Here is a 24,002-nt window from a genome sequence, read left to right as displayed (position 1 = left end):
GGGAGTTGACCAGAAGGCACACACTGGCCTGTCCCTGTTTGCTCTAAAAAGCTGTTGACAAGGAAGGGAAGAACTGGGTGATGTGACCAAAGAGGAAACCAAGGGCCAATTTTCCCAGCCATTTCTTTCAATCCAAGGGACAGTTTGAGAACAACCCCTCCTAACATTTTCACTTCCTCCAGCTTGCCAGAAGAATGGGGGCTGTGGAGACCTTGGTTCACTTTGGAATGTTTAAATCTGCCTCCTGGGGTGTGGTTTCTAGATCTTTCATAGCACTGAGTGATGTACTTTTTTGACTGCTAAGTGTGTGGATTTGGTGGGGTGTACACAGAGGTTCATAGACTATGTGTCACCCAGTCCATCCCTCCTTTCCATAGGAATACAGCCCAGGGCATTTTTATGGCCTTCCCACTTCATTGTCTATGCAATATGCAAAACAAAAAGCAACCCAAACCAATCCATTATAAACCTCACTGACTTAACAAAAAGATGTTCCTCCTAATCACAAAGCTCATTCTCACTTATATGCTTTTGCAAAGCTGTGCCCTTTCCTCTTTACTCTCCTGAACTTTTCATAAAGAATTAGTCAAATTCTCATCTCTTCTGTGGAGCTGTTTCTGGTGACCCAAGCCCACAGTAACCCAAACTTCTATATTCTTTCTTGTACACACTATGCAACCAGAAATCTATTACGTGCTGTCTTTATCTCCAATTCTAGATACTATTCTAGAGAGATTTATAATGGATTGGTTTCAGTTGCTTTCTGTTTTGCATATATTTTCTAGGAAGACACTTGGTCTAGAGAAGAATTTGTCTAGAGAGAAAAGTGGAAGTTTGAGTGAGACAGCGAAAAGAGAAGGATGTTTAACTTTCATGCAATTATCTGTGTCCTATATCTCAAGCGAGGCTTAGAGGCTTGTAATGAAGATTTACCAATTGGTCCAAGGTCAGGTAACTCAAAGTGGACACCGTAGACCTCCAAGATGTAGCCCCGGGTTTCCTCAAAGACGTCTATGCTGAACCGCATTCCTCTCTGGAATGGAAAGCAGACACTGGTGTGCCCTCTGAAATCACAGCTGTAGTTATAAAGAAGTTGCCCAGAGCCATAGCCCATCCCACATGCAAAAGTAAAGCTCTGGTTTGTTGAGCTGCTTGGGAGGTGACCAGAGCAAACATGAGTTAAAAAGAAAAACTGAATGCCTATCACATATGTGACCCAAGCCAATTCTAGTCTACCCTCTCATTGGGTCCGGAGAAAATGGTAAGCCTGATTTAGCCACACTAAAAAAAAAAAAAAGTCCACCTTCACTGCCTCTACTGCCATTAGTGGCAACAGGGCCTTATCCAGAGTGTATGTAAATATTTAGGAAAGTGCAATGACAAGTGGTCTTTCCTTTAGAATTATGTGCTATATTAAAACAAAGCAGGCACCCAAGCTTGCTTACTCTTCAGCACATGGAACCTTCTGCATAACTCAAATTCCCTCCTCGTTGCCCAGACATGACAGAGAAATTTTAGAGTTGGAAATAGCAGCAGCTGAAACATCTGACTGCTCCCAAATTAGTGAGAGGCAGGGAAGAGAAGGGGACACATCACCAACCTGAATGACGCAGATCTCATTGGGCTGTACAAGCATCTTGCCAAACTCGGTGTAAATGAGAAGGTTCCCTTTCTGGGGAACTGACAAAAAAAGACAGGGCAGTGGTGAGCAATTCTTTTGGTGTGATAACCATTTCATGAACAGGAAAGGCTTAAGGCTGCATTTGCTTTTTCGTTCCAAATGAAAAGAGCTTTATTGAGTCTCTTGGGGAAAAAGATAAATTCTGACAACTTAGATTAGCTATTTTCCTATCTAGAAGAATGTGAATAAAACAATGACTCTGCTTTTTTGGTCACCAGGCAAGGAACTTGTATACGCACAATTTTGTGACATGGCCAAAAAGGGGTAGCAGAAATAGGATGGAAAATCACCCATTTCTGATAGTTCCAGTGAAAGGCTGATGTCTGCTTGTGTAACATATACACGAAAATGTTGATTCTACAATATTGATACTAAAAAACCATCAAATGTAATAGGCAGACCAGAACAATCCCTGGTAGACTTTACATTTTAGATGGTCTCATGAAAATTTGAATTTAAATTGCAGTTACTAATGATAAATGGGCTTTTACTGAGTGAGTTTGAAGGCAAATACAGTTACCGTAATAAGTTAATCCCATTAGTATTAGTCTTCATTTCTTTTCAGCTGCCCAGGTCTCCCACATCAGAAAGGTCCAGAACAGATGGGCAAAGACAGAGAGACAAGGAAATAGAGTAGGGGCTTTGAGGCACACTAGAAATCTTTTCCAGACCACCTGTGGCCTCTAGACCTCAGTCTCTGGATTGCACTAAATGAAATAAGACAGGTTGGAGAATGAAGGAAAATAATGTGCATAAAATTAGAAAGCAGCTTGTGGTTAGGGGTCAGTTAACGGTGAGGGGGTCTGAAGTCTTCAGAACTCACCAATCAAGAAGTCCCCGTCTGAATTGTAAAAGCATCTGAAACATATAGAGTAATTCTTGTGATTTTCAGTTTTAACATTGTCTAGACAAATTACTTCATAACACAAATCATTGTTTAGTGCCTATGTAGCAAGCTCAGAGCTGGGTATAAAATGGGGAGCAAACTGACCCAGGCTCTGCCCTTGTGGAACTTAGAGTCTCGTGGGGAGTCAGAGAGCAATCAAATAATTACGGAACAATATCATTGCAGACTGTAATGACCCTGTGAAAATCAAGTTCAAGGGAATGAAAGAATAGGGACTTGGTTAGTTTGAAGAATCAGCAAAGGCTTCTTCAAAGAAGGGACACATTTGACCTGAGATCTGAAGGTGTTATCTAGGTGAGGGATTGGAGAAAGGAAAGAATGTTCCAGGCGGAAGGAACAGCAAGTGCAAGTGCTTAGAAGGAGGAGGGCATGCGGCAGGTTGAAAGAAGTGAATGAAGGCCAGTGTGGCTCAAGTGGAGAGAGGGGAGGTGGCCTGATATGAGATTTGACCCAAAAAGAGGCCTCCAGAGCCTTGTCACAGGGCTGTGATCTTGTCCCTGATTCATGGCTCACAAGGTCGCTCAGCCAGGAAATGCAGAGTTGGGCTTTGGACACAAATGGTCCAGTTCCAGAGGTAGTGTATAATAAGGCAGGAATGCTATTTGCATACTTTGTTTTGCAAAGCCAGTATATAAGCTCCTCTACTTAGGAATTTTAAGCTTACACAGAACTATTAGCTGAAGCCAAAGTCGGGTAGCCTGCTACTAACGAGTGGTCCTAGTGGAAACTCACACAGTGTGACCTGGGACTCAAGAACAGCCCTGGGGAACCTTAGAAATTAAGGATATTCAAAGGCACGTGTTCTCAGGATCTCCTGAGGGCTGGGTCATGGGTCACTGGTCACTCATATTTGGCTCAGAATACATCAATTCAAATATTTTACATATTAATAGTTTGACTATTTTTGTCAACAATAATTTGGCACCTGGACACATTGGGCCTCAGAGAAGACTCAGAATCCTGAAGGAGTTGCCTGAACTCAGAGCTAAGGTACCAGCAGGGACCCATTGAAAGCACCTTCAACTTTGGGCTTCTCCTCTGATGGAACTGTTAAGTCCTCCTGAGCCCTGTTTGGTTGACAGTTCTTGATTTTTCCCTCCTGGGAAGTTCTTGTTTAGGTGCCTAATTCTAGTTCACAGGTGCATTCTAAAGGATTTTCTCCATTGTCTTTTTCTTCTTCTTCTTTTTTTTTTTTTTTTTTTTTTTGAGATGGAGTCTCACACTGTCATCCGGGCTGGAGTGCAATGGCGTGATCTCGGCTCACTGCAATCTCCGCCTCCCGGGTTCAAGCAATTCTCCTTCCTCACCCTCCTGAGTAACTGGGATTACGGCGCCCGCCACCACGGCCCAGCTAATTTTTTGTATTTTTAAGTAGAGATGGGGTTTCACTATGTTGGCCAGGCTGGTCTCGAGCTCCTGACCTCGTGATCCGCCCACCTCGGCCTCTCAAACTGCTGGGATTACAGGTGTGAGCCACTGTGCCCGGCCTCCGTTGTCTTTTTCTAAAGACAACAAGAATGACCCCCTTTTGGGTACCCTGTTTGGTTTCCAGTTTGGAGGTGCATTCTAAATGGTCTTCTCCATTGTTTTTTCTCCCAAAATTTAGCTCGATTGGCTTGCCTGCGCGTTCGCGTGACTGTCATTTTTGTGCATAAATGAGAGACTGAGCTCCTCAGCTCTGAAGAGAAAGGGCATTTTGTTCTTCCCAACTGAAAGGCACCCTGGGTGACTAGGGGCTGAGTTGCAGTGTCTGGGGGATTCATCCCCTGTGATGTGCAGTGGTCCTACAGGGAACCCCCCCCCAAAATAGTTTAAAAAGATTTGTCCCGGAAACGCATATAAGAGCCAATCACTTGGCATTTTGAGGCCTCTCAGAGGTGCTAGATCTCTGGAGAGAGAAACTGAGACACGTAAGAGGGTGGAAACGACTCGGTGGTGAAATACTGTGGAGTCCTGCCTACAATCAGTACACCTATCCACCACCCAAAAAACCCCTATGCCACAGCTCAGTTCCTCCTTTTAAGAAAAAAAAACATGGGAAACAAATAATCTAAGAATGAGGAAAGACAAGGAGAAAGGTGCCTCTACTTGCAAGTGTTTGTGTAAAATGGAAAAGTTCAAGGGTATGCCAGAGTTTCTAGTACTCCAGCTGGTTACATATTACAGTCTGTTGTGCACATTTTAAACCGATGGGAAAATTGTATCATTCAGAGCCCAAAGGTCAACCTGCAACTACAGAGTTTCTAAGCTCTCTATTTCTCTTTCTTTTCTGCCTGCTTTAAATCTGCTGTTACTTTTCTACTGAGATAAAAACCACAGTTTGGATCTAATGTACACCTTATATGTGTTGACTGATGTCTTACGTCTCCCTAAAATGTATAAAACCAAGCCGTAGCCCAATCACCTTGGGCGCATGTTCTCAGGATCTCCTGACGGCTGTGTTGCAGGCCATTGGTCACTCATGTTTGGCTCAGAAAAATCCTTGAAATATTAAACAACAACAACAGAAGGATATTTGGACTCAAACTTAAAGTCAAAATGCCTTTCGATCTACTCCTGCATTCCAGGGCTCCATCCTCCCTTTTCTGTTTACATTGTTATGTGATGTTCTTGTTTATATCACGGATGTTCAGTCAAGATAAATGCCTTTTGTCTCATTCATTATCGTTGTCAATAAATATATATCAATATTGCCTTGAGGAAAAAACCAATAACAAAAACAACTATGTATGTGCATATGTGACTTCACAAGAGTGAAACCTGGAGTTTGCCTTCTGGCCAACAGCCCTTAGAAGATGGGCATGTCCTGCCCTAGAACTGAGCCAGTTACCTGTTCTCCATGGAGGTATTGCAGAGGAAAATGTGGATAGCAAGCCCGTTGTTAGATTTTATGTCTCCAGCTCCACACAAGGTATGCAGGCCCTGGGAGAGAGCCACAGAAGAGGGAAAGGTTAATGTGAACGGTGCCCAAGAGGCAGCCCTTCCACTGGTCCCTGCGGGTCATGAGGCACATTTCTACTAGGGTCTTCCCTTTGGGACCAGTGGGACATTTGGAATCCAGGCAGCCTCTGAGGAGCTTGAATTTACTGACTCATGTTTGGTAGTTTGTGGTTTACCCTAGTCTCTAGCCATGGCCTAAATCTGGGTTGTCTTAGTGGCTATATCAGAAGAACTTACAGAGTATCAGTTCATTACTTGGTATTTTATCAATTTGATGCTTGACATCAACTGGAAGAAGAGATTCTGTTGGAGGTACCATCAGGCATCTAGGAGGCTTGGGGAGGAAGGTTGCAGCATCAGGGACCAGTTAATGCCCCTCAAGTACACTCCACTATGGGCAGCCCTCTGCTTCTGAATAGGGTCAGCCTAATCTCTCTGGAACAGGGCAGAGGACTGTATTCTGATGGACTGTAATTCTCTCTGCTGTGTGACCAGATGATCCACAGTGCAAGAAACCTTAACACATGGGTCTTCTCAAAATAGCCCTCAGCCCCAAACCTGCATATGGAGAGTCAAAAGGAGAGAACTCTGCTACTCCAGGTATCTACAATTCACACAAGAAAGGAGATGGGGATATCATTTTGTATTTTAACTCAATTTGTAAGTTTAGGGTATATTTAAGTGAGTCTACAAAGAGTTTGGAGCACTTAATAAAGATGAGAACTTCAAGATGTTTCCAGCAATTTATCCTATGGCTGGGCACTCAGACTGTCCCTAAGTAAGCCAAGAGCTGAGGCTGGTCTGCAGAACCCTCCACTGGTCTCTTTGAGCCCCACTTCCTTAGAGCTCCTTTCTCCTCTTCCCCAGATACTCCTTGCTCTGTGCAGTTATTCCAATACTCCTGGGACCAAACAGAGCTTCCAATCAGCATTGTTCTAACTAGAGTTGCCATGCTGAATTGACGCCATTCTAGCTCAAGCATCTACTTCAGGAAGACTATGAACTTGGATCGGAAATATTTTATATTTACCTTTGCTAATCTCTGAGTGCAATTTATCATTTCTTTCCACTAATATGAATGTGGGCAAAAAACCACAGCAGTATTAGAGGTGCCTGTAACTTTATCAATGATAAAAATCATGGATATCACATTATAGTTGTTATAGATACCTCAAAGTATATTGATGCTCATACCAGAATTATTAGATGTTTTCCATAGATATTATGATTTAGCACATTAACAAGAAAGCATGGCCTGGTGCGGTGGCTCACGCTTGTAATCCCAGCACTTTGGGAGGCCGAGGAGGGCGGATCACAAGGTCAGGAGATCGAGACCACGGTGAAACCCCGTCTCTACTAAAAATACAAAAAAAAATTAGCCGGGCGTGGTGGCGGGCGCCTGTAGTCCCAGCTACTCCGAGAGGCTGAGGCAGGAGAATGGCGTGAACCCGGGAGGTGGAGCTTGCAGTGAGCAGAGATCGCGCCACTGCACTCCAGCCTGGGCGACAGAGCGAGACTCTGTCTCAAAAAAAAAAAAAAGAAAGCATATGAATGACTATAAACGAAATCAAATTTGTTTTTAATAGTATTTTTATCATTAATTTCAATATCATTCGCTTCTTTGTAATTTTATATAATTTATTTTATACATTTATAAACAAAGACATCATCAGACTATCAAAGCGAGCAAAAAGGTTAAAAGCCCCCGTTCTAGCCAAAAGAAAGGAACTTAAGTAGGAAAATGTTCAATTGCCATTGGCCTTTCTGAGATATAAATAGTTCATGAATACCCTCTGGTGTCAGGGGCCATATGGTTTCTGTAAGTAAGACATCCCTCCGCCAGCCCCCAAAGCATACGCAGGTGGTTTTGTCTCTGCTGCCTCCTGATAGAGCTGCTTCTGCTTGGCATTCAGCCTGCAAATGGTTGGCTCACTCACCACAGAAGAGAGGAGAGCAGTAGGAAGGGTGTGGATGGGACTGACTTACACTCACAAAGTCTACTTTCTTCTGAGATGCTTTTGGAATCTCAAATGGTTTCCATCTAAGCTGGAAAAAAAATACACATACAGAAAAATTACTTCACAAGGGTAAACCATAGACCTTCTAAATAAACAGCTTCAATTGCATAGAAAAGAAAGGACAGCTACCCCCTCTGTGAGGCTCTACTTTTGATTTTGTTATTTTAAAATGATTATCCATCATTTCCTTAAAGGGACTCTGTTAGTTTGTATGTTATTTGTGCACGTGCACACGCGTGTTTGTGTGTTTAAAACTGTATGAATATAAACTGCTTTTGTTCCTTAGCACTTTAAATTATAAAAATAAAAGAAAACCATTGCTTCCTTTTTTGAAAGCTATTTGTTTCTTTTAACATTTTGCTCAGGCACTTCAGTGAGTTTTGACTGATGCTGCTTTTCATGCTATTTATAATCAGGTCCCTTTCCTGGCATGCCAGCCTCTCTGTGTGGGCTCCTGACACTGCAGGGGAAGGTTCTACTTCTACTTCAAGCCCTTAGAGTTCTAAATTATTTTTTTAAGAGAAACAAAGAGCACCCAGCTGAGATCTGATTTGGTAAATGCAGTACCAGGTTCAGCTGCTTCACCAAACCCCACGTTGGTCCCTAGGCTGCCTGACAGTTCAGTTTAAATCACAACAATATTTAATTTGATAATGAAATGATCTAAGGAAGAGGGCAGGAAAATCAGCAGGTTTAGGCCCTTGAAGTGTCAGCCGAGCGCTTATTAATCAACTTGGGCAGCAGGCCTGACTTATCCAGGCTGGCAGCTGATAAGCCCAGCGGCCACGTTTCATGGAACGACCTGCTCCCTGAAGACTAGCTCCACTGGCTGCAGCACCTGGTCAAGGTGGGCTTGGCAGGGCCTCCATCAGGTCATAGGGCTCAGCTCATTCTGTATTTCAGGGAGGCAGCCAGATGGGAAAGGAAGCAGCAAGTGGAAAAGGCAGCCTTGGGATTATTCTGCCTCTCTGACACACACAGTCAGGCAGCAGCCTTCATTTCTTAAAAGCAAAGCAGGATGGTTACATTCTAAGATACTTAAAAAGGATGTAAAATGTTGATTTGGGAAACAGTGCTGAAATCATGCTTCAGAAAGAAGGAAATGCTTTAGGACTACTTTCATTAAGGATGGTATCTCTTAGGGGTATAATAGGGGGACCTGAGGGCAAGGATCTAGGAAATGGTTTCTCAACCTTGGCACTATTGACAGTTTACACCAAATAATTCTTTGTTGTGGGGAGGTGTTCTGTGCATTGTAGGATGCTTAGCATCATCCATGGCCTCCCTCCACCAGGTTCCAGCAACATTCCACCAAGTTGTAACAACCAAAAATGTCTCCAGAAATTGCCAAACATCACTTGGGGGAAATTTTCTCCCAGTTGAGAACCACTGACCTAGGAGGATATTTCCCTGACATCAGGAAGTGCCACAGCTAAGCACTGCTGGATTTTTTAGGGGAAGTTCTGGTCTACCACTAACCATTACCTGCTGCTTCCTTCTATAGTAACAGAGCAGAGTATTTATACCCAGGAAGATTGTTAGGAAGACAATACTACGTAGAATCTTAGTTTCAGAAAGAGTCATATTTCTGGATTTCCCAGTAGAAGGGATTTAAGTATCAGATCAGTGGTTGCCTGGGTAATCTTTTAACTCTATCCAGAGATTCTCAATCCTGGCCATTCATGAGAATCACATGGAGAGCCTTTGAGACCAAGACCAAATTAAATCAGAATCTGTGAAGGTAGGGCCCAGACATCGGTATTTCATAAAAGTTCTTCTAATGTGCAGCTAGGGTTTAAGAATCAGCACACCCAATCCAGAGGTTCTGTGATTCTTGTATTGATGAACCAAGCATCATACTCAGAAAAGTCCATCCAGTCAACCAACCAACCAACCAACCGATCAATCAACTGAATTCTGGCATCTTGGGCCATACGTGGCAGTGACAATGCCAGTTACTAAATAGCAGGAGTGATTAATTAGTACAAGTCTAAGGATTTACAAATCTAAGGAAAAAAGTGATCAAGAAAAAAGAACGAGCAAGGGGAAAGAAAGGAGAGAGAGAGAGAGAGGGAGAAATCCCAGTAGCAGGGGATTTGCTGCCCGGTTTGTTGTACTGGGACAATACCTTTGTACATCTGCCTGATGTTAAAATACCTGTGGTAAGGCCAGGGGCGGTGGCTCACGCCTGTAATCCCAGCACTTTGGGGGGCCAAGGCAGGTGGATCATGAGGTCAGGAGTTTGAGACAAGCCTGGCCAACATAGTGAAACCCCATCTCTACTAAAAATACAAAAATTAGCTGGGTGTGGTGGCATGCACCTGTAGTCCCAGCTACTTAGGAGGCTGAGGCAGGAGAATCTTCTGAACCTGGGAGGCGGAGGTTGCAGTGAGCCAAGACCTCACCATTGCACTCCAGCTTGGGCGACAGAGCGAGACTCTGTCAAAAAACAAACAACAACAACAACAACAAAACAAACAGACAAACAAAACCCCTGCTGTGAGTGGAAATAAAGTCCTGGCCCTCAGAGAAGGGATTTGTCTTCTTTGAGTGGAAAAGGCTGAACCAGAGAGACTGATGGGTTGACCAGGTCAGCTGGTCATTTTTCAAGGTCTTCTGTAGCACATTAGCCCTCAAGTCATGAGAACAGAGAGCCTGAGGTGGTGGAAGAAAATGCGACTACATTTCGTATTGAAGAGAACATACCTTCAACAGGGCCCACAATCTGGAAGAAGCAATGACCTTGATGAACCTTCTCTAATGCAAAAAATGGTCCTCGCCAAATGACAGAGATGGTATAGGGAGAGGAGTCATTTATCTGTTGGCCCTGATGGCAGAAGATATACAGAGTCTATATTCAGATCATACTGGGCCTGTATCATGAAGGATAAGAAAATCCCCAAGGTGGTTCTGATAAACTCAGTACTCACAAGAGAAAGCAGAGATTTTGGTCAGGAGCGCTGATGTGATATTTTGGTAAGTGGGAGGAGGGAGATTTGAGCAGAGGATTAATAGGAAGCGTCCATGGAGTGCATGGTGCAAACATCTATTAAAGCCAGCTGCAGCTTTATTGTATGCTGTGGAGCAGTAACTCTCTGATCTAAGGCCAGACCAAAAGGACAGTGCACTGAAGACTTGGTTTTTGCCACTGTCTCTGTTCCCATTTACTCTGTGATCTTCAGGAAAGCCATTTTCTCTCTCCAAATTTTGTTTTTTTCTTACATATAACAACGGGTGCTGGTGAGAACTATAATTTCATAATTCTCTCCAGAGAAGAACCTCTGAAAGAAGTAAAGGATGCTTGCTGACTGATTTAGTCCTTGATATGGGCTAAATTGTGTCCTCTTCCAAATTTGTGTGTCGAAGCCCTAACCGCCAATGTGACTATGTTTAGAGATGGATTTTAAAGTTAAAAGAGATCATAAATGTGGGGCCCTAATCTGATAGGATTGATGGCCTTATAAGAAGAAGAGATCTCTCTCTCTCTGCATGCACTCAGAGGATAGGCTATGTGAGGATACAGTAAGAAGGACTGTCTTTAAACCGAAGAGGAGCCTCACAAGACATCAACCCTGCTAACACCTCGGACTTGGACTCTCAGTTTTCAGAACTGTAGGAAGATACATTTCTGTTGTCTAAACTACCCAGTCTGTGGTATTTTGTTATGGCAGCTTGATCAGACTAATATAGTCCTACAACTTTTTAAAATAGTTTATTTCTACTATACACTATTGTTAAATAGCTTCTTCTATATAGAATTTACTTATTAAACATTTCAAAAACAATAAAATCAGTTGTAATGCCCAATGCAATGGCTTGACTATAGTAGGCATTAATATTTGTTGAATGACTGAATAGATGAATAAATTTAAGGCACTGAGAACATTGCTAAGAACAAGACTAAAGTAAATTTTTGAGATCTTTTTTTTTTGGGGGGGTTGGAGTCTTGCTCTGTCACCCAGGCTAGAGTGCAGTGGCGCGATATTGGCTCACTGCAACCTCCACCTCCTGGGTTCAAGCAATTCTCCTGCCTCAGCCTCCTGAGTAGCTGGGACTACAGGTGCATGCCCCTATGCCTGGCTAGTTTTTGTATTTTTAGTACAGATGAGATTTCACCATGTTGGCCAGGCTGGTCTCAAACTTCTGACCTCAGGTGATCCACCTGCCTCGCCCTCCCAAAGTGCCGGGATTACAGGCATGAGCCACTGTGCCCGGACTGTGAGATCTTTTGGAAGTCAAAATAACATTCAGGCAATGTTCAGAAAATCAAATATTTCTAAAAGTACAAAGGTAAAATGTCAGTTCTTCCTACATGTGTAAAATCATCACTTCCATATCTTTTCTTTTCCAAAATTTTTTTTTCCAATCCTGCTCCTGCTGTAGATCACTTCTATATCTTTTCTGACTTTCTGTTCAGTTGTTCTATCAACTGTTGAGAGAGGGGTGTTGAAGTCTCCAACTAAAATTGTGGATTTGTCTATTTATCCTTTTACTTATATTATTGCTTCACATATTTTACAACTGTATTCTATGAGTTCTATTGGAAGATAAACTTTTACTTGCTAGAAATGAGGTGGTCAAAAATAATTTGAAAGCATCTTTAAGGGTGTCCAAAGTTAGAATTAAAAATTATTTAAGATTACCAAAGGAGGAAGACAGAATTGGTGTCAACATTTGATTATCAAGATTCAAAATTCATGCTCAGAGATGAAAAGAAAATATTAGATAATTGGCCTAAATATTTCCAGTTAGAATACTGGGAGTTGAACTAGATGATCCGAGTATCCCTTTCAAAACTGAGATTCTTTAATTTACTGAGATTCCCTCCAAATTTCCCACGGACTCAACTAGATTGGATGACTTGAGTACTCTCAACAACACTGGCTGAGGATAGACAGACGTATCATTAGAAGTCAGTACCACCTATCCAAGAATTTTGAAGTAACTTCTAGGTGAAATAGTCATCATAATGTACATATTAGTCTGTTCTCACATTGCTATAAAGAAATACCTGATACTGGGTAATTTATAAAGAAAAGAGATTTAACTGGCTCATGGTTCTTCAGACTGTACAGGAAGCATGATGTTGGCATCTGCTCAGCTTCTGAGGAGGCCTCAAGAAATGTACAATCATGACAGAAGGTGAAGCAGGAGCAGGCATGGCTTACGTTGCAGGAACAGCAGTGAGAGAGAGAGAGAAAGAGAGAGAGAAAGAAAGAGAGAGAGGTGGGAGGTGCCACACACTTTTAAATGACCAGATCTCATGAGAACTCACTCACTATCATGAGGACAGTACCAACAGGGATGGTGCTAAACCATTCATGAGAAACTGTCCCCAAGATCCAATCACCTCCTGCCAGGCCCCACCTCCAACATTAGGGATTACGATTTGATATGAAATTTGGGTAGAGACACAGATCCAAACCATATTATTCTGCCCTTGGCTCCTTCCAAATCTCCTATCCTTCTCACATGTCAAAATATAACCATGCCTTCCCAGCAGTGCCCAAAAGTCTTAACTCATTCTAGTATTAACTCAAATGTCCAAAGTCTCATCTGAGACAAGTTAAGTCCCTTCCATCTATGAGCCTGTAAAACATAAAATAAGTTAGTTACTTCCAAGATACAATGGGGGTATAGACATTAGGTAAATACTTCCATTCCAAAAGGGAGAAATTGGCCAGAACAAAGGGTCTACAGGCCCCATGCATGTCTGAAACACAGCAGGGAAGTCATTAAATTTTAAAGCTCCAAAAAAATCTCCTTTGACCTAATGTCCCACATCCAGGGTACACTGGTGTGAGGGGTGGGCTCCCAAGGCCTTGGGCAGCCCCACTCAGGTGGCTTTGCAGGGTTCAGCACCTGCAGCTGCTCTCATGGGCTGCCATTGAGTGCCTGTGGCTTTTCCAGGTGCACGGTGAAATCTCTGGATGGATCTACCTTTCTGGAGTCTAGAGGATGGTAGCCCTCTTCTCATAGCTCCAGTAGGCAATGCCCCAGCGGGGACTCTGTGTGGGAGCTCCAACCCCACATTTCCCCTCCATACTGCCCTAGTAGAGGTTCTCTGTGAGCACTCCACCCCTGCAGCCGGCTTCTGCCTGAACATTTAAGTTTTCTATACATCCTCTAAAATCTAGGTGGGGGCTCCCAAGGCTTAACTCTTGTATCCTGTGCACCTGCAGTCTTAACACCACATGGAAGCTACCAAGGCTTATGGCTTGCACCCTTTGAAGCGGTACTTGGGTCCCTTTGAGCCACAGGAGGAGCTGAAGCGGCTGGGATGCAGAAAACAGTGTCCTGAGGCTGTGCAGGGTAGTGAGGCCCTGGTCCTGACCCACAAAGTCATTCTTCCCTCCTAGGCCTCTGGGCACTGTGATGGGATGAACAGCCCCAAAGGTCTGTGAAATGCCCTTGAGGACTTTCCCACATTGTCTTGGCTATCAGCATTTGGCTCCTTTTTATTTATGCAAATTTCTGCAGCCTGTTTGAATTCTTCTCCTGAAAATGGGCTTTTCTTTTCTATCACATGGCCGGGCTGCAAAATTTCCAAACTTTTACACTCTACTTCCCTTTAAATACAAGTTAAAATTTAAATATAGGTTTAAATCTAAACTTATTTTTAAATTTAAGTTCCAACTTCAGGTCGTTTATTTGCTCATGCATGTGGGCATAGGCTGTTAGAAGCAGCCCGGTCACATCTTGAATGCTTTGCTACTTAGAAATTTCTTGTACCAGACACCTTAAATCATCATTCTCAGGTTCAGAGTTCTACAGATCCCTAGGGCAGGAGCACAATGCAGTCAAGTTCTTTGCTAAGGCATAACAAGTTTGACCTTTGATCTAGTTCCCAGTAAGTGCCTCATTTTCATCTGAAATCTCCTCAGCCTGGACTTTATTGTTCATATCACTATTGGCATTTTTGTCACAACAATTTAACAAGTCTCTAGGAAGTTCCAAACTATCCCTCATCTTCCTGTCTTCTGAGCCCTCCACACTCTTCCAATCTCTGCCAGTTATCCAGTTCCAAAGTCACTTCCACATTTTCAGGTGTCTTTATAGCAATGTCCCACTCCTTGGTACCAATTTTCTTTGTTAGTTCGTTCTTGCACTGCTATAAAGAAAGACCTGAGATTGAGTAATTTATAAAGAAAAGAGGTTTGATTGGCTCGTAGTTCTGCAGGCTGTGCAGGAAACATAGCAGCTTCTGCTTCTGGAAAGGCTCAGAAAGTTTTCAATCATGGCAGAAGGCAAAGGGGGAAGGAGGCATCTCATATGATGGGAGCAGGAGCAAGAGAGAGTGGGAGAGGTGGTCGCATAATGGTGGTGGATTTCTCACGAATGGCTTAGCACTACCCTCTTGGTGCTGTTCTCATGACAGTGAGTTCTCATGAGATCTGGTCTTTAAAAGTGTGTAGCACCTCCCTTCTCTCTCTCTTGCTCCTGCTCCTGCCATCTGAGATAGCTTGCTCCCCCTTTGCCTTCCACCATGATTGGAAGCATCCTGAGGCCCCTCCCAGAAGCAGAAGTCACTATGCTTCCTGTACACCCTATAGAACTATGAGCCTCCTTTCTTTGTAAGTTACCCAGTCTCAGGAATTTCTTTATAGCAGTGTGAGAATGGACTAATACAATGTATAAATAGTTGTTAGCAGAGAGATCCAGGGTAATTTGTGGTGGTGAGTTTCAGTCCAGGCTAAGAAAGATAGGAAGGATTAAAATAAAACCGTGGCTCACTTGAATTCTTCAGAAACTTTGGAAATTTGAGGGAAAAAAAAGTAGCATGAATTATGTGGAGAGAAATCAGGCTTTGGTTGATCTATTGGAGTTCTTTGAGGTGATAGGCAAGAGTATAGATAAGGAGGATCCAAGTCACTGTAATTTAGATTTCTAAAAGTCTTTCAGGCCAAGCGAGGTGTTTCACGCCTGTAATCCCAGCACTTTGGGAGGCTGAGGTGGGCAGATCACCTGAGGTCAGGAGTTCGAGACCAGCCTGGCGAACATGGTGAAACCATGTCTCTACTAAAAATACAAAAATTAGCTGGGCATGGTGGTGGGCACCTGTAATCCCAGCTACTTGGGAGGCTGAGGCAGGAGAATCGCTTGAACTCAAGAGGAGGAGCTTGCAGTGAGCTGATGTCACACCACTGCACTCCAGCCTGGGTGACAGAGCAAGGCTCTGTCTCAAAAAACAGAACAAAACAAAAGTCTTTCATGAGGCTACAAATGAAGATGAGCCATCAAGGACAAAAACTTGGATTCTCATTTGACCTTGTCCTTGAATGTAAAGCTAAGAGCTTTAAATCCATTACCTAGCACCTAGCACAGAGTATAGAACATAGTAGTCACTCAATTAATATTTGTTGGATGACATTTAATTCTCACAACAACTCTCTAAGGCTCCCTGTGATTATTATTATCATCTCTATTTTAGAAGTGAAAAAAATGATGGTTTAGAACAGTTAAATTTTCTCTACTAAGAACTGATGCCAACACTTTCTCAGACCCTCTTATTAATTTACACCCTGAGCCCTTTGATCTTAGCCTGTCTTGACCTGTTTCCCAAATTATTCCTGATCTCCTTGGTTCCTAAACCCAAGCTTTCCCTCCTTTTAATGGTCTTGTACCTCGTCTTTCAAACTGACCTTCGTTTACTTTTCCTCCAGTGCTGAATCACCCTGGCCAGTCTGATTCCTGGGACACTAACCCTGCTTAGGTCCTTCAGGGTCAATGTTTCTTGTCTAATCCCCTTATATTAATTCTTTCAAACAATATTTATTGAACCTCTCTGTGTGCCAGATTTTATGCTAGATGCTGGAGGTGAACATGACATTGTCTCTTCCCTCATGTAATCCGTTACAGAAGATCCTGGAAATGTGAAAACCTCATGATAGAAAAACAAGGAAGTGGATGAGTGCAAATAACTTTGGAAGAGAAATGTAAATAGAAATGTTCTCTCAGGAATAAGTCCTGGCACAGGGCCTATTTAACATTCTTATATATGGAAAATAAGAGATATAAGAAATGAAATCATCTGGTTTGCAGACAGCTCCATATCTTTGCAAGAAGTGAAATGTAAGTTGATGGAGATGAAATGTAAAAAGAGCTAGCAAGCTGTCCAAAAGGGCTGAGCAGGGGAATGTGCGTTGTAATGTTGGCACACACCACTGAATGCATTTAGAGAAATGCAATCTAATTTATTTATAGAATGATAGGATCTGAACTATCAGGGAGTAAATTCAACAAATACTTGCGATTCTATTTGGAAGAAGGCACGTACTGAATACTGCAGATCAGATGAAGATGATAGAGACATAGAACCTTAAATACTCTGAGAAATATTGAAAGGGCATAATGAAGAAAGTATTATTTAAAATGAATCATAAATCATGAGTGGGATTTAGATGGGTGAATATTTGTGAAGGAAGAACAGGAAATCCCAGGTAGATAAAATGACGATGGTTCTAGTGTGACTGATAGGTAGGGGACATGGAAGGGAGTGGAGAGTCTGAAAGGCTGTGATAGTGAATCAGAGCTCTTGATCTGTTATCTGGAAGCCTGCACTGGATTGGCTGGGCAGTGGAGGGAGTGGGTGATGGTTGGATTTAAAGATTTTTGAGATGATAATTTAGAACGCTGATTCTGGCAGCACGGTGTGGGATAGGGAGGGGAAGACATAGGAATCAGATAGAAGGTCATTATAATAGTCTAGGTAAAAAGAAATGAGGTCTGAACCAGATGGAGGTAGGAAAAGGAAAAAAGGAACCAGAGAGATCCTGAAAGCACACTCTACAGCAGAATTTCATAAAGTGCGATCCAGCACCAACCTGCATGGGAATCATCTGGGGAGACTCCTGTGTACCACCTCAGACCTACTGAACTGGGATCTCTGGGGAGCAAGACTGAGGAATCTACATTTTCAACAAGTCCCCTGGTAACTCTTATGTATACTCAGGCGTCACCATTCTATGGACTTGGCACCTGATTCAGTGTAGTGAGCTAGGAAAATCCTCTATTGCTCAAGGAGTTCCTCCTGTTAGTTTGTCCCACTTGGTTATTTCTTATCAACAACTATCCCTTCATCTCTAAGGCAAAGAGAATCCAGAAGAGTGGGAATCCTTAGTAGATATTTAGAGGGAAAAAGAAGCAGATGGAGAGAATTACGGGCTAGACGGTGTTCCTCCTCCAAGTTCATATGTTGAAGTCCTAACCCCCTGTATTTCAGAATGTGACTATATTTGGAGATGCAGTCTTTACAGGGATAATTAAATTTAAATGAGCTCACTAGAGTGGACCCTAATCTGATATGATTGCTGTCCTTATAAGAAGAGGAAATTTGGCTATAGACACAGAGGGACGATGATGTGAGGAGCCAAGGAGAAGATACAAGAGAGGCCTCAGAAGAAAGCAACCCTGCCAATACCTCAATCTTGGAATCCAGAACTGTTAGAAAATAAATCTCTTTTGCTTAAGCCACCCAGTATCTTTCTGTTGTGATAGCTCTAGCAGACGAATACAGAGGGGAAGGGGAAGGTTGGGGTGACAAGAAGGAGAAGAAAAGAGGAGGATAAGAAAGACGGTAAGGAAGAGAAAGGGAAGAGAGAGAGTAAGTACTTCCCCTTCTCTCAGAGGGGAGATGATGACAAGGGGGAGGTGAGAGTTGTATTAGTCCATTTTCACGCTGCTGATAAAGACATTCCCGAGATGGAGTAATTTATAAAGGAAAAAGGTTTAATTGGACTTACAGTTCCACGTGGCTGGGGAAGCCTCACAATGACAGCAGAAGGCAAGGAGGAGAAAGTCATGTCTCACTTGGGTGGCAGCAGGCAAAGAAAGAGCTTGTGCAGATAGACTACCTCCCACCAGGTCCTTCCCGTAACACGTGGGAATTCAAGATGAGATTTGGGTGGGGACACAGTCAAACTATATCAAGATTCTAGTTCAGGACCTTGAAGAACACTTATTTTGCAGGTTTAGGAATCATGCAATGTCATGGAACCCAGGGAAAAAAGGGGATGCAGGAAGAAAAGAAGGAGGTCAGTTGTTCCAGGCTGGGATGTAGAGGAGAAAAGGATTATATTTAGTGTGGATTTACTACATAATAGCAAAAATGGAAAAAAATTCAAATATCTCACAATATACGAATTGTTTTATAAACATTTATTGGATTATAATATAATATCAAAAATATCTACACTCAAGAAGTTTAAAAAGACATGGAAAAAGGAGCAAAATATGATATTTAAATAAAAATAATTTAAGACTGCATTACACCATGAGCTTATAGTAAATATATATGTAACTGATATTTTTTTTAAAAAAGCACTATTATAAGTGTATTCACAGCCTCTTCCTCTTCCCTTCCCTGATCTCTGCAGAAAATTCAGATTTGCCTATTCTCACTGGAGTCCCTTGAACTCCAGTATTGCCATGGAGGTCACTGTTAGTGTGTTATCCCAGCCAAAGGGGGTAGGGGATCTACAGTGCAGGTATCATTTTCTAGAGGCAGAATGTACAGGGAGGAAGACAGAAGCCAACAATCAATGGTGACGAGGCATGAAGAGCTTGGGGAAGGTGAGAGGTGAGGTGAGAGAAGACAGATGTGAGAGGGTTGGAGTCTGGGAAAAACTGGAAAAAGGGGATTTTAAAAAGTGTTGCTGTGGGTCATATATTGGATACTCTTTAATGTTTTCAGGAAAAGCAAGTAAAGATTAACTTTCCTTTTCTTTCTCTTTCTTTCTTACTTTTCTTACTTTCTTTTTCTTTTTTTTTTTTTTGTGATAGGGTTTCGCACTGTTGCCCAGGCTGGAGCACAGTGGCACAAACAGGGCTCACTGCAGCCCTGACCTCCCAGGCTTGAGCAGTCCTCCCACCTCAGCCACCTGAGTGCCTGGGACTACCGGTGCTTGCCACCATGCTCAGCTAATTTTTTTCTCATTTTTGTGGAGCCAGGGTCTTGCTATGTTGCCAGGGCTGGTCTCAAACTCCTGAACTCAAGTGAACCTCTCATCTTGGCCTCCCAAAGTGCTGGGATTACAGGCATGAGCCACTGTGCCTGGCCAGATATTATTTTAAATTACTTTTGGTTACTGGCTACATAGGACCCTAGGAATTATTTATTTACATATATGTACAAAAAGAAAAGACTTGAAAGAACCCAAAACATTAGAAGTTGTTAACTCTGTGTTAGTAGAATTACTGGGCATTGACACTTTTATGTAAGTTTTAAATAAAAATATGTATTAATTAGAGAGTGATGCACTATTGTGTAAAGCGGGTATAAATATTTTCAATAGAGTCATCTGGGCAGGCTGAATTGCATAGGGTTAAAGAGTGAATGAGGGTGATAAAGTGGGTTTAGATTATTTCTCAAGGAATCTGGCTGTGAATAGGAGAGACTTGGGCAAAAGAGGCAGGAAAATCCAAGACATTTGTGGAGGGAAGGGGATTTCAGGATGGCAAAACCCAGAAAGTTTGACAAATTAGACAGCAAACACCCTGTAAGGGTGTATTGTTTTGAAACATTTTTTTATAATTTGCATGTACTAGAGACAGAAGGCATTTTATGATATGTCTTTAATTAGCTTTAAGGTATTTCTCACTTGGTCCAAATTATACTGGTTAAGAACCAACAGGTAATTTTCTCAGCTGAGTCTTAACTGAGTCAAGAATCTGATCTTTCAACAATCAAGAGGTTAGAGATGAAACGATAAGAAAAATAAATTTTAAAAGACCCTTAAAGAGAAACGCGAATTCAGGAATCCTAGCTGAAATCTGTAAAATCATGGTTAAATTGGATGTAGATTAGTTCATTAAATTCTCAGACTTCAGAAGTTAGAGACAGACACATAAAATTAGGTATACTTCTTATGTGAGATATTAATGAATTGAATTTATGTCCTCAGGCTGAATTTAAATACACTCAAAAAAAGGTTGCATTAATTCTTGGATAACTGATTAAATATACACTAAAGAAATGAAGGCTTTAGGGGGAGCAGCCCCCAGTCTTCCTGAGAGGGTGTCAAGGATGACAGTGATGATCGCATATTGCATGATGCTGCCTTTGGGACTAAATGTTACACTGGAGGAATCATCAGGCAATCCTCAGGTCTTCAAATTCCCAGAGATGACTAATGTGGATAGTTGGTGAAGCTGATGAAATATTGGATGTGGTCTATGACAGGAGAAGACATACCTATCACACAGGCTTCAACTGGGAAGGACTGTCAGAGGGGTACCTAAATATAAATTTCTCAGCCTTTCTTGCTGAGAGTCTGGAGAACATATTTGGAGGAGGTTATGAGGGAGAAAGTGATGAATGCAAAATGCTGTGGTTAAATAATGAAGTATAAAATTGGAAAGAGATATTAACGTGTAAAGAAGGTGTAAAAGAAAAGACAAAAGGGTAGATTTTGCAAGATCAGCCAGGGTTTATCACAGAAAGAGAAGTAGTTGGCAGGTGACAGAGGTCACAAGTCAGAAAGATCATAAACTGCTACCTGGATGGAGCCGGTGTTCACGGAGACACGGAGACACTGAGGCACTTCTCTCCCAGTGTGTGTGAAGACAAGTTCTCAAAGGAGCAGGGAAGATATTGGGGAAGAAATTCATTTGGTGGCTACCATATAGAAAGTGTTCAGGAAATTCAAAACAGAAGAAAGGCAACAAGTTCAAGGACAAAAGCAAAGCCATTCTAACCATAGGTTAGAATGGGCAACATGGGAAGCGGGGAGAATAGGAACAAATATGGGCTGAGGGTCACCTAGAAAACAAGCAGAAACTTCTAATACAGCTATTATTATTATTATTGTCATTATTATTTTGAGACGGAGTTTTGCTTTTGTTGCCCAGGCTGTAGTCCAATGGTGCAATCTTGGCTCACCACAATCTCCGCCTCCTGGGTTCAAGCAATTCTCCTGCCTCAGCCTTCCAAGTAGTTGGGATTTCAGGCATGCGCCACTGCACTTGGCTAATTTTGTATTTTTAGTAGAGATGGCATTTCTCCACGTTGGTCAAGCTGGTCTCGAACTCCTGACCTCAGGTAAGGCTGGTCTCGAACTCCCAGTCTCAGGTGATCCGCCAGCCTTGGCTTCCCAAAGTGCTGGGATTACAGGCATGTAATTAAATTACAGGCATTTAATCCAGTTGCTTCAAACTTCCTGGTCAAAATGTACGTCAACTATTTATGAAATAATGAATTAACATGTACAAATTATATACTTGACTCTCACTTATGATGGGAGACTTCCAGTAATATTTTATTAATTTCTACAATATTTTTGGGTTTTTATAAGTATATTTTACTCATATAATCAGACAAAGCTAAGCTGGGTGCAGTGGTTCATGCCTGTAATTCCAGCACTTTGGGAGGCTCAGGCAGGCAGATCGCTTGAGCCCAGGAGTTCGAGACCAGCCTGAGCAACATGGTGAAACCCTTTCTCCACCAAAAATACAAAAAATTAGCCGGCCATTGTGGTGCACACCTGTACTCCCAGCTACTTGGGAGGCTGAGGTAAGAGGATCATCTGAGCCTGGGAAGTCAAGGCTGCAGTGAGCTGTGATCACACCACTGTACTCCCGGCTGAGCAACAGAGTGAGACTCTTGTCTCAAAAAAAAAAAAAAAAAAAAAAAGACAAAGCTAGAAAAATCCTATTCGAACAAGATTATCTTCCATGGATATGTCACCTGACCTCCAAAATAATTCCTATGAAAGGGTGTATTCATATTAAATAAAATGTAGCAATGACAGTCAAGGAAATAATAATATATAATAAAGGTATATTACTGAGCATATTACACATCACACTCAAAGTAGAGTCACATCACGTATTTTCCTTGAAGGTTAGGTTTAAAACCTAACCCCCCACCCTGAATAAAACTACATAAAACAAGTATGGCTCCACTGTTGTCCACACAACTACAAACAAATCTATGAAGATTTATTAAGGTTGAGAGGCTTAGAAAATTGTTGTGATTGATATGAGCAGGCAGGAGCCCTGGAACTCCCCAGCCTACCCTGTTAACCACTAGTGATTTGATTGCTATCTTGAAGCAAAATAATAATAAATAATTATTTATCATTATAAATAATAATTTAAATTATCCAAATCTTCCCATGGACTTTTCTTATAATCCCCCATTTAGTTAACTTCATATACATAATTACTACACCCGTATTACTTGAACCCACATGAGACTCAAGAATGAGGTGAAGTCAGGGTGCCCAGGTTGGTTGTGCAAGCTGTGCCCTGCACGAGTGCCTTGTCCAACTGAAGGGGAAAGGGAAGAGCTGAATGCCTAGTCTGTGTCCCTTTGTGTGGGGGACTGAGTCTGAGGGGGTTGGCGGTTAGAATAGGGGCTGCATTTTGCAATGTGCTTAAAGGCAATATATAGGCCAGCTGGGGACCAGGGAGGATGTCTGCTTTATGCGTTAAACTTCATACAAGTTTAAGGGTCAGTTATTTAGACAAAATATCTTAGTTTCAAAGTGGCTGTGAGGTAGATAATATTTTAAATACCAATTCACATTTTTCCACCCTAAATGCCTCCCTCCCTTCCTGTCCCTGGTAGAGAGGGGTGGTAGCAGATGCTTATTTCGCTGAGATTTCCATAATTAAGACAAGAGAGAGAAATGGGCAGGAAACCAAAGGTGTCTATAAATTATTTTGACTTTTGTCTTATAAAAAGTCTAGGCACTTAGGGGAGGGAGATTTGCAGGTGTAGACAAAATATCATGGTAAACAAAGGGGAAGCAGGAGATTTCCTTGGGCTGTGGAAAGTGGCAGGGGGAGAGGGAGGGAGAGAGAGAGAGTAGGAGGGAGGGAAAGAGAGCAGAAGAAGACTTCAGAGTAAAAAATAATATAAAATGAAGAAATAAATTTACCTGAATAATGTAAATTCAGATAAATATAAATAGCTGTATCAGAATCATGGTTCTTGCCTCTCACATGCCAGGCATTGTACAAAGCAGGTTCGCACCTATTCTCTCATAATCTTCACAGTAGCACTGTGAGGGAGATGTTATCATCCCATTTTACAGTTGAAACATCATAGCTTAAGACACAGCTAGTAAGTAGAGGGGCAGGGATGCAAACCCAGGTCTGTTTCTCTTCCTGCCCTACATACCCATTATCAGCGACACGTACCTAAACTCAGGGACAAAGGCAATACACTGGGGTTCTCAGAAGGTTAAAAAAAAAAGAGAGCTCAGTCCATTATAGCACTGGGTCTATCTCATTGCTATAGTACTTGTTCTGTCTCATTCTATCTTATATACTCTGCAAGCAGAGTACATAAGTAATACCGATAAGCAGAGAAAATGCCCACTATTACTAGATCAAAAGGAGGAAACTCCTAGAAAAAGAATGGAAGTTCTAGGTCTGAAGAGACTGTGGTAGTGATCTGTGACCACAGTAGACTTGCATAATTCAGCCCAGACAGGAAGACTGTCACCCCTAT

General features: G+C 42.2%; 1 protein-coding gene across 2 annotated transcripts in view; it reads right to left on the bottom strand.

Moving 5' to 3' along the window:
- Nucleotides 1-24,002, bottom strand: part of HGD (homogentisate 1,2-dioxygenase) — a 55,600-nt gene that overhangs the window by 18,221 nt on the left and 13,377 nt on the right. Inside the window, exons 5-9 of one of the 2 annotated variants that reach the window (XM_030801715.1) lie at nt 7,515-7,574; nt 5,419-5,510; nt 2,505-2,539; nt 1,601-1,680; nt 934-1,033 (exon numbers count right to left, since the gene is read on the bottom strand). In XM_030801715.1, coding sequence (XP_030657575.1) covers nt 934-1,033; nt 1,601-1,680; nt 2,505-2,539; nt 5,419-5,510; nt 7,515-7,574 — 367 coding nt within the window. The remainder of the gene's footprint in view (nt 1-933; nt 1,034-1,600; nt 1,681-2,504; nt 2,540-5,418; nt 5,511-7,514; nt 7,575-24,002) is intronic. The other variant, XM_030801716.1, reaches the window with a different exon arrangement.

The sequence above is a fragment of the Nomascus leucogenys genome, chromosome 21, assembly GCF_006542625.1.
Source record: "Nomascus leucogenys isolate Asia chromosome 21, Asia_NLE_v1, whole genome shotgun sequence".
Classification (NCBI taxonomy): domain Eukaryota; kingdom Metazoa; phylum Chordata; class Mammalia; order Primates; family Hylobatidae; genus Nomascus; species Nomascus leucogenys.
The sequence above is the reverse complement of the archived record's forward strand: the minus strand, read 5'-3'. Positions and strand labels throughout refer to the sequence as shown.